General features: G+C 36.7%; 1 protein-coding gene across 8 annotated transcripts in view; it reads right to left on the minus strand.

Moving 5' to 3' along the window:
- RASEF (RAS and EF-hand domain containing) overlaps positions 1–14761 on the minus strand; it is an 825381-nt gene that overhangs the window by 741599 nt on the left and 69021 nt on the right. For all 8 annotated transcript variants that reach the window (XR_011966209.1, XR_011966208.1, XR_011966205.1 and 5 more), the window contains 6 exons: positions 13043–13134; positions 9018–9252; positions 8546–8683; positions 8271–8418; positions 5336–5417; positions 3217–3331 (listed from right to left, as the gene is read on the minus strand). Coding sequence is in view for 3 of the 8 variants with exons in the window: in XM_072605244.1 (XP_072461345.1) it covers positions 3217–3331; positions 5336–5417; positions 8271–8418; positions 8546–8683; positions 9018–9252; positions 13043–13134 (810 nt within the window). In the remaining 5 variants the exon portion in view is untranslated. The remainder of the gene's footprint in view (positions 1–3216; positions 3332–5335; positions 5418–8270; positions 8419–8545; positions 8684–9017; positions 9253–13042; positions 13135–14761) is intronic.

Genomic DNA, 14761 nt, shown 5'->3' on the forward strand with positions numbered 1-14761 from the left:
GTTTTTGCTACACAAAGGGACGCTATCAACATTTTTGTGCATAAAGGACTTTCTCCTTTTTCTTTGATCTGTTTTGGGTGTATGCCTAGCAGTATAGCGCTAGTATAGTATAGCATAGTATAGCGCTATGTCAAAGGGCACACACTGTCTTCCTCCTAACTTTTAGTAACATTGTATATAATTAAATCACTCTCCAGAATCATTATGCCCATTCACAAGTCCACCAACAGAGTCTCAATGGGTCTTTTTCCCACAGCCACTCCAGTCATTTTTCTTTTTTTATCATCTTTGTCAATCTGACGGATATGCAATCTCTTAACTGATTTAATTTGCACTTCTCTAGTAGTGGTTTGAAGCATTTTTTTTTCCATTCAGCTATAGACAGCCTAGGTTTCTTCCTTTGAGAAATATCTGTTCAATTCCTTAGACTATTTATCAAGGGGTGAATGTCTCTTATTCTTGTAAATATAAATTATGGAATAAAAATATAAATAAATTGTTATCTTGGAAATGAGACTTTTGTCACTGAAACCTGCTGCAGAGATATTTCCCAGTTGTTTCCTTTTTAACCTTAGCTTTATTGGATTAGTTTCTAGAAAAAAATTCTTATTTTTGTGTAATCAGAGATACCCATTTTATTTTTAGTGATCTTTTCTCTCTTATTTGGTCATGAATTTTTTTTTCTATCCATAGAACCGATAGCAGCTTGCAATCTACTACTAATAGACAGATGATGTATTGAGGGTCCAGAATCAGACAGATGTTTGTGAATGCAGCCAATGGGATTCATTTTGTTTGACTATGTAAATGTTACAAGGAATTTATTTATTTTTTCCTTTTTTCTTCAGTGGGATGGAAAGACAAGAGGTAAGGGGAATCTATAGGTAAGAAATATAGCACATACTCTCAAGTGAGTTCAATGACTTGTTTTACTTTGTTACAAGAGTGCTTAGCATAGGGAGAATCTGAAAATATTTGCAATGTAAAATTAAAAAACATTAATAACTTTTTAAAAAATAGCTTACTGATTATTACCTAGCATTTAGAATTAAGCTACTGCTTATAGATAAGAGTCCATAGTTTAAGATTATATTCCAGAGAACTGGGTTCTACTCATCAGCTATGGGAGAGGCTATGCAAGTCACAACTTGCTTGACTTCATATGCAGAATGGAACCCTCAATCCCTTTCCCACCTACCTGCAAGGAATGTTGTGAGATAATATAAAAATAAAAGGAAAGCACTTTGAAAGCAAAAGCACCACATCAATTCAGACTAATATATTTTCATTAAATTTCTTTCCTGTCTCATTGTAACAAAAATAGATGGTTAAATATTTTTCAACTCACATTGTAATTCACAATGAATTAGCTCCCACAGCACCCCTTGGAGGCAGGTTGATATTCCAATTGCATTTTGAGTAGGAGACAACATAAGGTTAAATGACAAAGAGCAAGTCCATGTATGACTTGCAATTTATGACAGCTACCAGTTATTTTGAAAACAGCTGGGTGGTACGGTGGCTACCCTGCTAAATACGGGAGTTAGGAAGATGGGAGTTCAAACCTAGACTCAGACACCAGCTGTGTGACTCTGGAAAAGCTTTTATGCTCCCTTATGCTTCAGTTTCTTCATCTGTAAAATGGGGATAATGATAGCACTTACCTCCCAAGGTTATTGTGAAAATAAAATGAGAAAATAGTTGTAAAGCACTTTGTAAACCTTACAGCGCTATATAAATACTAGCTATTATTATTGCTAATAATAGCATGTTAAAAGTATCATTATTATATTATATCACAGCCATTATAATAATTTATCATAATCACAATAATTATAACATATGTATTATAATATAACTATAGTACCTATATATATATATCATATATTGGCTGTGTTCATAAACATCTATGTCTCTTTCTGAGCCCTAAATCCATCAGATCTCGGTTAGTCGTAGTTAGATAGCATGTTGTTATCAGATCCACGGATAGAAAAAAAGTGTATGACCGAACAAGATAGGATCACAGAAGATAAAAATAGATATATAATATAATCATTACACTATATTATATGTGTTTATGTCATGATGTATTACATATTATAGAAATAATTATATAATAATTGCATATTTATAATTGGTTTTAATTGTGGCTTCCCATCCCCATATCTATAATATCTCTCCCTCCTAACTTTGTTTTCTGTTTCCTTGGCTTTCTTCAATGTTGCTGTTCAGTCATGTTTGACTCTGTGATCTCAATTGGGGTTTCCTTGGTAAAGATACTGAGGCAGTTTGCCATTTCATTCTACAACTCCTTTCACAAGTAAGGAAACTGAGGCATACAGAGTTAAGTGACTTGCCCAGGGTCACACAGATAGTAAACGTCTGAGGCTAGATTTGAACTCAGGAAGATGAGTTTTCCTGACTCTAGACCCAGCTCTCTATCCACTGCACCACATAGCTGCCCTCAAGACTCAGCCCAAATCCCACCCTCTGGAGTAGGCTTTTCCCAGTCTTCAAAATGACTAGTTCCTTTCCCTCTGGGATTACCATACATATACTCTGCAGAAATCTTCTATCTACTTTTTTATTTACATGTTGTCCTCAAAGACAGGGATTGTGTTTGCCTTCCTTTGTATCCTTAGCATTTTGCACAGTATCTGACACATATTTAATACTATATAAACGTTTATTGATTAACTGCCATTTGCATAACCTCTACTCACGTACATTTGACCTTTATTATAAAACTATAGAGGACCTTTTATTCCAAAATTAGTGACTGCCATTTTGTTTAAATATATCATACTCCCTGTGTCTTTTAACAGACTATCCACATACCTGGTAAGTATTCCCTCCCAACTTCTACCTCATCAAAGGAACCTTAGCTTCCTCCAAAGCTCAGCTTATGCACCAGCTCCTAAATAATTCCTTTCCTAGTCCCTCTTAGTGGTTAGTTCTTCCCCTCCCAAATTTTTTTTTGTTCATTTTGTGCAAGCTTACAACTATCTCAATTTAAGCTATTAAAGCCAAAAACTGCACCAAGACTTTTGGGATAGCCTGTACATACATATTGTCTCTCTGATTAGAAAATAGGAATAGTTCCTTGAGAGCAGACTGGCATTTTATTTTTTTTTTACTTCATATCCACCATACCTAGCATGGGGCCCAGTCCACAACAGGTATCTGAAAAACATTCGTTGACTGAATGTATCTTACCTGAATCGTATCTACCCATTCTCGTACATTTAGGAAGCTTTTCTCACAGGTTACATCATATAACAGCAGCACACCATCTGCTTTCCTAAAGTAGGATTTAGCTATGCTTCGGAATCTTAAGAAAAAAAAAGAAATACATGAAAGCAATGGTTCTGAAAAGTTACTCTGACGCTCTCACTTCTCAATGACCATTCAGCTTACTTCTTTTACGTTAAAGAAAGACCTTCTTTGCCAAAACAATTTTTTCTCTTTAAAAAAACAAAACAAAACTTAAATACACAATAAGAAAAGAAAAAGAAACATTATAAATTTGAATACTAAACTTAAAAACAAATAAAAGAAAAAAAGCATTGCCATGGACACAAAAGAACATAAGAAAGGATTCAAGAAACACAGCAATCAATTTCCATTTTAAGATAGCCTATGTAATGAATACTACACATTGTCTTCTGAGCAGGCTGTATTTTCTTTGCTTCCTTGAAGGTTTTCTTTTGTCCTCTGCTATATGTTTTACTTTATTCTTTTCCCTTCCTTCCTCCCTATCAAGAAGGTTACAATGAAGCCCAGATATATTTGTATAGAGAGGGAGAAATATAAATATACACATACATATATATAGACATATATATACATGATATATATACATGTGTACACACAACCCATATACGCATAGGCACATACATATATATACTTACATACACATAACTATACTTAGATATCTATAATCATACTCATATGTAGATATATACATTCACATGCATCTATGTAAGATTGCACTATATTAATTTGTCCTCTGTTCCTCTGAGAGCGAATAACGGCTTCCTTCAAAGGACCAAGTTTTTCCCTATTTTTCAACTCATTGTTTCCAACAGTACAGCAGTATTCCAAACTTATACTGTGTAGTTATTGTAAATAGTCTAAAATAACATTGATTAATACGGATGACTTATAGTGCAGTTTCCCTATCTTTCTCTTCAGATTAAATCGGCTTTAGCTTTAACTTTATCTGAGGTCATGGTTACTATCTCTGCTTTTTTTCCCCTAATAAATTATTCTCCTGATCTTTATATTACGTTTGTGTATATCTTCTATTTCCTATTCCTGCTGACTCCTCTACTTTATCTGTACCCACTCCCTTGCCCTATTACTTAAACTACTTCTGAGATACTCCACCATCTTCGCAGAAACAATTTTTTTAAACATACAGCCTGCAAAGTAACCTCTACCACTGGTGCTTCTCCATGTCCAAATTAAGGACAGGATAAGGGTATGGTCATTCTAGTGGAAGTATAGGCCAAGCTGGTTCTGGTCAGAGTTTTAGCACTGAACCTGATATCACAGGAGCAAGGCAAGAGGGAAGTTAGAGGGTGTTAAGTACTAAAAGGAAAAAGAGGATTAGCAGGGTGTGGTAGGGAGACATGGCTCACAAGTGGCATGTCTTAGCTCTGCTTCCATATGTGATACTGTCAGAATTTCATGCAAATTTGGCATAGCTGACATCTGAAAGACTACCTTAGTTATACATCTTTGAGCTTCAATTCTGAAGGCCCAGGCTACTTCAGATGAGACTGATGAATTCTATTCCCAGAGAGGCTAGACAGGATAAGAAACTTCTGCTTAATGCTTCAGAGTCAAGGCAATGAACATGCATTACAATTCATACAGAAATAGATCTGCAATGATAAGTGTCTCAGCCCTTGTACCGAGAAGAGTTGAAAGGTTCACTTTCTTCAGTGAAGTGAAGTCAGAATCCTCCTGTGTCGTGGAAAATACATCATTTTTAATCTTTCACAACTAAGCCATTGCCCACATTAGCATTTCATAAGGAAAAGTCACCTTATTTGAATCTTTCTTTTAAAAAAAAGGACACTCTGGAGCCTTCTGAACCAAACAAACTGGGGGGTTGCTAAAAGTTCTTCATCTACCAAATATAAAAATGAAAGGGCAGAAGAGTAGGGAAGAGAGAGAAAAGATAAAATATGGAGAAAAGAGTAACCAGACTTTCAATGAAACTGGAGGATGTAAAGCAAACAAAAAAGAGCCAACAATCCAGCAAGCATTTGTCATGCTTTCATCACAAATTCTCTATATAACCATGAAATCTGTGAATGGTACTTGCCTCTCTTGACCAGCTGTATCCCAGAGCTGTAAGACTGTAGGCTCTCCATCCACCATAAGAGTCTTCATTTGAAAATCAACTCCTGTAAAAGAAGCATAAGGGCCCAGAATAAGAAGTCAATATTTCCATTTATTTTGATTTTAAAGACCATTTCAAGATGTGGCAGGCACCTATATCACCCTGACATTGTGTGAAAGTAAAACATGGAGTCATTCATAAAGATGACTCCATTGACTTAATCACTATGGAACACTTTTGAGGTGTATTTCCAATAGTGATGATGGATAAGCAATGAGTTGTATACACTCAACTCATTTCCCATGCCGATCCAAGACTGGTTTGGGCATGGGTGTACCCCAGGGCTACGATGGGACAAAAACGTTTTTTGTGCCAATATAATTGCTTAATTTGGAGATAGACTCTTCAGGCTTGTTTCCACTAATAAAATACACTCCAATGACCTAAATTAAATATTAAAATACCACTATGAATTACACTGAAATGAAATTTTAGCCTTGTGCACTGGAAGAAGCAATTTACTTTATCCTATCAAAAAATATAAATAGATTGATAAAGTCAGAGAGAAGAGGAAACTTAGGGAAAAAATAAGCTCAGTTTTGGACATACAGAGTTTGAGGAGACAGTGGGACTATTTTATAAGCAGTCAAAGATGGAAGTATGAAACTAGAGGGGAAGGGCTAGAAATACAGGTTTGGGAGTCATCTGTACAGAAATAATAATTGAAATCATGGGAATGTATGAATGGCTAGGAGTGTCAACAGAAACAGGGACAAAAAGAAAGACTCTTAATAACTGTCAACCCTTAAGCATTCAGGAAAATGACAAAGCCAGTCAACCAATCAGAGGCAGAGACATAAAAGGAAAATAAGAGTATGGTGGGTCAGATATCAAGGGAGAAGAAAAGTATTTAGCAGATGGGACAGGGTGAAAGCATGAAATGCTACAGAGAAGTTATGATGAAGACCTTTGGATGTGGTAGTTAGGACACCATTGAGTCTGATGACACTGGAAAGAGCCATTTTAAAATTTAATACTGATATTGTGGAAGCCCAGTTATAAAAGGTTAGGGGGAGAGTGAGTGGTCAGGAGAAGCATAAAACAAAGAGAACTTTTTGAAGAAGTTTAATAAAGGAGAGTAGGAAAGAGAGAGTGAATAATAGTGAGATGAGTTAGGATTAGGAAACCCAAGCATATTTGCAGGCTTTGTCTACAGAAACCTAAGAGGAATCATGGAATCATAAATTTTTAGGTGGAAAAAACCATTTTAGATCAAAAATTACACACATACACATACACACACTCACACACACACACACACACACACACACACACACACACACACACACACACACCTCATTTTACTTACAGATGAAGAAACCAAGGCTTAGAGAAGCTAACTGCTTTACCTAAGATGCCACAACTGGGAAGTGGCTAAGGTAGGATTCAAACTCAAATCTTTGTGACTACAAGTTCACTGTTTTATTCAGTACTGGAGCAAGGATCCAGAGAAGGAAAGGAGAAATAGAATTCAAGGTTCAAGTAGAGGAATCAATTTTATCAAATGAGGGGTAATTCTTTTATGACCAGACCAAAGAAAGAAAATGGGATATGAATGCTGAGAAATCTGGAGAAATATGGAAGGATTCAAGGGAAGGCATTAGCTTCCATGAAGAAGGCAGTTAAATCATCTACCTGAATGTGCAGAAATGTGAGGGTTTGCTGAGGCCATAGGAATAAGAGAAAGGCTTGGAACAGTCAATGGTAAATGGGACAGTGAGTTTATAAGTGTAGAGTATGATGACAACCAAATAGTAGGGAGGACCTTACTAATAGCACCAAAATAAGGAACAGGTGCAATTGATAGCAACACAGAAGTCCAGAAATAAAGAGACGGTCAGCATTACCCAGAAAGGATCTCAGAAAAAGTGATACGTAGGACAGTAAGAAAGGAACATAGAAACAAAAAAAATATTCACCATGTAGTCAGTATTTGGTATATGGAGGCAAGTGAAAAGAGTGGTGGAAGCAAACTGGGAGAAGAGGGATGAATCAAGAGAACAGAAGTCAGCATTAGGGAAAATAATAGGCTAAATGTGAGAATCCAAAGAATAGGAAGCTGTGGTAAGGAAACAGAATTTCAAAATTCAGCATGTTGAAGATGATATATTTCTGAGAGGTGGCAAGGACCAACACATGATAGAGATCACATATAGCTTGAAGTACAATATACAAGAATTCTGCACTTGGGTTGTTAGAAGAATTCAATATGAATTCTAACCTTTAAGTCTGATGCCAAGGAGTAGAGTACAGAGAAACACCGTGATCCAGGGACTGAATTCATTGAAAAAGATGGGAGAATAACCAAGAAAGCTTTAGAGACAGGAACATAGATGGGAAAGGGTTATAGAAATAGATGCCATAAACTTCATGAACTTTAACAGAAGGCAGATGGTTGCAGCTGTGATGGAAGAGAAAGATGGTCTGGAAATGATAGTGAAAAATAGAAAGTATGCCAACCTCACCTCCCTTCTGGCTATGTGAATCTCGGAGAGATCTCTTGAGTTTGGAGTTGTGAGCTTCAATGAGCTAAGCCTATAGGATGTCTGCACTAAGTCTGGAATTAGTAAGATCAATTCCAGGGATTGGGGGTGACTAGGTTGCCAAAAAAGATTGAACAAGTCCAGGTAATAATCAGAGTAGGTCAAAGCTCCCATGCTACTTAGAGATGGACTAGGAATATGAGCCTAGCTTCCAGTCTTAAAATTAAAATAATATTAAAATTTAAATGAGAAGCATTCTGCAGAGTAGAGAAATTTTTGGAGTACAGGAAGGGATTTCATGTATGTGTGATCTCCATAAGAAATTAAGCTAGAAGTAGAGGAAAGCATTCTTTTTCTTCAACAGTTAAACATACCTAGAGTGGCACCGGTATTTCCTCGAAATTCATTCTTACAAAGCCTCATGAGAAAACTGGACTTCCCCACAGCAGCATCTCCAGCAAGAACAATTTTATATGCCTTGTCTGAACTAGGATACTTATGGTTGTCATCAGCCAAGCTTGCCTAAAAGAAAATACAGGATGAGAAAATTTTAATTACTTTTTCCCCCTTCTCTTCCTAGCTTGTATCAAAGAAACAGAAAATTATCAGAGGGCATGAAAAAAAGACATCTAACAAAAATAGGACCTACCTGTGGTGAGAGGGCTGAGATAGGCTTTCTTGCAGAAGTACCAAAGTTCCCTTCAGTGACAGATTCTGAGGGTTTCCAGTCTAATATCGTACTGATGCTGTCAGACCCATAGGCCTCTTCATCTCGTATCTCTGGTACCTGACACAAAAAAAAAAAAAAAAAAAAAAAAACATTTTTTAAAATGAAAGAGATGTATCTAAACAAAAAGATATACCACACAATCTCCACTGGATGTCATTAATCAGCATGAGCCAATCTAGTATGGAAGTCAAGGATGCTCGACTGTGCCAATGCAGTAAGGAAGTGCTTCTTAAGCCAACGTATACTGTTTTATTGATCCTGTTTAACATTTATAACTTCATTAAAAACCACTTTGGTTCCTGTGAACTCTGGAGGCTAGTTAATTTCAAACAGGGGGTTAATTTTTCATTTCATCAAAGGTCTTAGAAGATCAATGATTTCCAGGGCTTACATCTGTATCAGACGCATCACCCCCAAAGCTCTCCTGTGGGCACCGTGACCTTTGAAAACTCCTTTGATGTTTGTCTTCCACCTCAAAATCATATTCATTAGAATCTCTCAAAGTTGACAGGCCACTGTCAAAGCAGCTCTCAGGCAGGCTGTCGACCTCATAGCTTATCCTTTGCATTGGATCACAAAGGGCTAAGGAATCACAATCCTCATCCACGTAGGAAGAACGTGATGACCTGATGATAAATGGGAAAGAGGTTAAGTGGTTTAATGAAGAGTTTGCAATGCTCAAAACAGGTTAAGCAGTACCAGTACCAAGAAAGTAATTTTAATTTTGGAGACTATATAAGACCTCTGTTTTCCTTTGGCAAAATAAGTCTTCTTCATCTATAAAAACAATATCACCAAAATCCCTGAACTGTTGTGAGCATCACATGAGATAATGACTGTGGGACACTTAGCACAGTCCCTGGCACAAAGTGCTATTTAAATTTTAGCTGGTTGCTCTTGTTGCCATTGCTATTAAATGAGTTCAAAATCCTTTCTCCTGTGTGTTGTTCCAAATGGCCATAGAGATCCCTTCCCAAATATCAGATGTTATTACCTTGGTAAAAGTCTTTATTTGTAACTCTGATCTAAGGACCTTACAACTCCAATGTCATTACACTGCCTTCTCAAATTTAACAGGTCTAAAAATAAGTTCATTACTCCTTTCCCTCTATATCTGCTTTCTGCTTCTACCATTTCTGCCTTTGGTATTTTATCCAGGTTCCCATGTTTGTAATGTTAGTGCTATCAATGATTCTCCCTTGTCTTTCAATTCTCATTTCTATTCAAGTCCTAAATCTAATCAATTCCATATCTCCAGCATCCATGGAATCCATCTCCTAATCGCCATCCCTATTACTGCCATCCTAGTATTTTAGTTCTCACATGAGATTCTTGTTATTTCTTTGCTGATAATTCCTCTTCTACTTTCTCCCCCCTCTCATCTATCCTCTCAGAATAATTACTTACAGATAGATTTGGTCATGTTACTTCTTTGTTCAAATATTTTTAGCATCTTCCATATTACCAATCTACCTGACGTTCAAGTAAGTCAACAACCGACTGACACCAACCTGCCGTTTCAACCTTACCTCAAATTATTCCTTTCAATACACTCCAGTTATTGCCACCAACAAACAAAGAAGCCTAATTGAACAACTCTCTACCCCTTACCAAACTAAGCTCTGCACCCTATCACCATCTTGACTGTACTTATGTTGTTCTATACACCTGGAATGCCCCCCTTTCCTTTGTTGAATCTCTAATCTTCCTTCAAAGACTAAATTAAAAACTACATCTTCCAGGAAGACATTCCTGATCTTCCCATACTCTTGTCTATCCATTAGTAACAACTTACTCTCTCAGATCTCTCACAGACCTTTTTATTTAGTCATTTGCCTAATATATCCCATTATATTCTAGGCTCACTAGAAGTGGGAACCATGTACTAGCTGAACTGCTGAACTTTACTTCTTCCTCTCACCTAAATAGTAGTACCTAAATGTAGTAGGTACTTAATGAATTTTCGTTATATTGTACTGTTAATTTTACCGTTAGGTTATGCGCTCTCTCTCTCTCTCTCTCTCTCTCTCTCTCTCTCTCACTCACACACACACACACACACACACACACACACACATACACGCACACGCACACACAGACTTGAGCATGGTATTCAGCTCTAAAACATTTTAGAAAAGAAAAAGATGTCTCTCAGATGAAAGGCATACACAGAAGGATGATTAAAAGGGACTTGAAGTCCATTATATGACACTAAGAGACATACAAAGTTAAGACAGGACCATGCTCTCATATAGCTCACTCTAGAGGTAGGATAAGAATACCTTGTTCTTTATATTTAACCAAATTTCACATGAAAGGGGATTAAAATTTGGGTCAGAAATGGCTATCATCACTTTCTCTCTTCAAATTCCAGTGAGAACCCAAAGGGACATTTCATCCTCAAAATGTTAGAAGTACAATGTCAATTATACAATTTTAAACTATTTTGCTTCACTGTTTATTTAGAAAAAGTAGGTCAAGATCTTCTGAAAGGTTGAGTGAGTAAAATGAAAGGCTCCAAATTTCTAGGAGCACTGCTGCCAGAAACCATCTCTCTTGGCTTAAACCACATGAGCTCTAACATTTTGAAAACTGGAGATAATGCAAAATAGTTTCAATGTCATATACTAAGTATGCTAAGAGCAGAGGGCTAGCATACTCTGTTAGTCATCTGTAGGAACAATCCATTCTGTCTGTGGCTGAGTTGTGATACCACTGATTTCCATATACTGTTTCTTGCTATATTCTAAGTAATCATTTAATTATCACATTAAACAATAATGATATCTCAAAGAACAGGAAAAAAAACAATTTTTTTCTTCATTTGTCACTTTCAAAAACACAAGATTCTTTGGAAGGCTCAAATTCTCAAACCACAAATAAAGAAAAAAATTGAATTTATTTTCTTTTTAAGCCCATATCAGTTAAGTTGGATGAGTCATTACTTAGACCAATGAAAGAAAAGTAAAAAAAAAAAGGAAGAAAAAAAGAGAGCGAGACAAGGAAGGAAGATAGGAAGGAAGGAAAAGAGAGAAAGAAAGATAGACAGAGACAGAAAGACAGAAAGACAGAGAGAGACAGAAAAAAATGAAAGAAGGAAAGAGAGAAAAAGAAAAGAAAGGAAGGGAAGGAGGGAGGGAGGAATGGATGAAGGAAGGAAGGGAGGGAGGGAGGGAGGCAGGGAGGAAGGGAGGGAGGGAGGCAGGGAGGAAGGGAGGAAGGGAGGAAGGAAGGAAGGAAGGAAGGAAGGAAGGAAGGAAGGAAGGAAGGAAGGAAGGAAGGAAGGAAGGAAGTTTGGAGCCTTCAGAACCATATTGTGTCTCTGACACTTATGACAATGGGCAAGTCTTGCTAAACCATAGTTTTCTGCAAAATGGGAGATGTTACTTACCATTCATGGTTGGTTTTTTGGTCCTTCAAGCTCAAAGAGGACCAAATGACATCATTATTTCAATTGTATTTGAGGTACACAGTCTGACTGTGCCTGATTAGACCAATACAAGCTCAGAAGGTCAGGTACAAATAGTTCATATAAACATTTGTAGTGGAAATGCCTCTAAATTTGCACCTAAGTTTGCACATATCACATTTCTTTTGAGCTACTGTGAATCTGCTTTGCTCCTATTTCAGAAGGTTGTTGAGAGAATTAGAGAATGGATATGAAGTACTTTAAGCATCTCAAAGTGCTGTATAAAGACTAACTGGTATTATTAGCAAAAGAGGGTATGCTGTAATAAGGAGGTATCAAACTCACAGCCCTAGTCAAAACCAGACTGAAATGTAATTGGGCAGTATTCAACAACAACACAGGTGATGGAAATTTGTGCTTTTCTAAGTCAATATGTGTCCCATAGGAATCCATTTCTAATTGAGTTTAATACTGCAACTGTAGTGGGCTGAAAGCTAGTCTTAGAATTAGGGAAAACTGGGTTCAAGTCCTGTCCCTGACACACGCTAGCTATATGACCATGGTCAAGTCACTTAATCTCAGTGCCTTAGGAAACTTTCTAAGACTTAAAGTTAGATCAGCACCAGGGAACTGTTTCCACATGGCAAGTTCCCCAAACTAAGGAAATCACAAGCCCAGCTCCTCACCCCCAAATTTAACAAGGTCAATAAATCAATAAATGTAAAGGTAATATTAATAAACATATCAGTCATAAATGTTTCAAAGAACAAAAGAAATCCAGAACATTTTCAGTTACTGTGCTTAAAACAAATTTTTAAATGACCAGTTTAATGAAACAAGCCAGGTAAAATCTGAAGTACCATTCAAAATCCTATTATCCTGTTTTCAAGGGATACAATAAAGAAAAGAGTAATAAAACTATTGTCCTATTTCTTAAAAGAAATACTTTACTTCTTTGTCAAATTAGGTCCAGAATTCAAATGAAAAGACAGCAGATGTTAACCTACCTGTCATACCGCAAATTCTGAGGAGAATGGCCACCATTAAACTTGGAACTGCTTCTAGAGAGTGTGCTCCCTGGTGATATATTATTTATACGCTGTATTAAAAAAAGACACTCATTAATCAAACAAGCTTTTTCAAACCATAGGAAAAAAACCCTTAGAGTTGACTCACTATTCTCCTGTTTACTCCTTGCAATTGAGTTGTTTCAGTCTTATCTGACTCTTTCTGACCCCATTTGGGTCTTTCTGGAATGGTTTGCCATTTCCTTCTCTAGCTCATTTTACAGATGAGGACACTGAGGTTAACAGGGTTAAGTGACTTGCCCAGGATCACACAACTGGTAAGTATCTGAGGCCATATTTGAACTCAAATCCTCCTGACACCAGACCCAACACTCTATCCACTGCACCACCTAGCTGTCCTCTGTGTCTTTCGGCAAATCACCTAATTTCTCAGGACTTCGTTAGAGCAGGATAATAATAGCACTGCTTCTCACTGGCTACTGTGAGGGTCAAATGGGCTAATGTGAAAATTTTTTATAAATATACATCACCACATACATGTAAGTTAATAGCAATACTTTGTGTATAATACTGTTTCTTTAAGAGTCATTAGAAATGCAGCTACCATAAATACCTGGGAGAGAGGGCAGGTACAATGATACAGGGATTCAAAAAGTCCAAATAAGAAGATGTGCTTGGCACTGTCTTTTCTGGTATAAATGAAATTTTAATTCCATAGTTCTAAGTCTAGTCAAGTTCTGATTTGAAATTTGACAAAACCTTTTATCCCAACTTTCTAACTCCCTCTTCTAGTGGGTTTTAGAAAGACCTTTTTTCCAAAGCAAACTCCAACTTCAAAACTTTGATATGCAGCATAGATAAGCTATTCTGGAGAAGAAATAGACCCCAAATGCTTTTCTATCGAAATGAGTGCAGTTAGCTACAATAATTAATTTACTGAAAAATCAACACCTGGCCAAGTATCAGTAAAAGCTTTTCAATCATAGACTGCTAAGCTCAAAGAAGACTTAGAGATCATTAAGTTTAACACCATCATTTTGCCAAAAAAAACAAAACACTAAGGCCTAGAGATGTCTAAGTGACTTGTCCCCAGGTACGTAGCTAGTTGGTTTACATAAGTGAAATCAGAAAATAATCTGGGAATGTTTCTCAAATCTCAAATGTTTATTTAACACAACTCCATTGGACTGCTCAAAAACAGAATTTCTCCCCATGATAAATATTTATAGAGAATAATAATTAAAATCTGTAATATCAAATACATAGTATGTAAGAAGACAATGGGCAGCCAGATGGCACAGTGGATAGAATGCCAGAACCAGAATCAGGGAGACCTGAGTTCAAATCCAACCTTAGTTGCTTACTAGCTATGTCAAACCTTGGCAAAATTACTTAACTCTGTCTGCCTCAGTTTCCTCCTTTATAGAATGAGCTGGAGGAGGAAATGGCAAATCATTCCAATATTTTTGCCTGGAAAACCCCAAATGGGGTCATGAAGAGTCGGACACAACTAAAAACAACCAAAAAACAAGAAAAGAAGATAACATTCAGTGGTGCTTTAGCAAAAACAAAAAAAGGCCTCCTTTTAAGGGCTAGCATCTTTCTTCCTTTTGGTAAAAGGGTATCACTATTATATGCTGTCAATAATCAGAGCCTTCTGCTAAGAATTTAGGTCTTCAGGATACTGTTCAGTATAGA

Source organism: Notamacropus eugenii, chromosome 1 (genome assembly GCF_028372415.1).
Source record: "Notamacropus eugenii isolate mMacEug1 chromosome 1, mMacEug1.pri_v2, whole genome shotgun sequence".
Lineage (NCBI taxonomy): Eukaryota > Metazoa > Chordata > Mammalia > Diprotodontia > Macropodidae > Notamacropus > Notamacropus eugenii.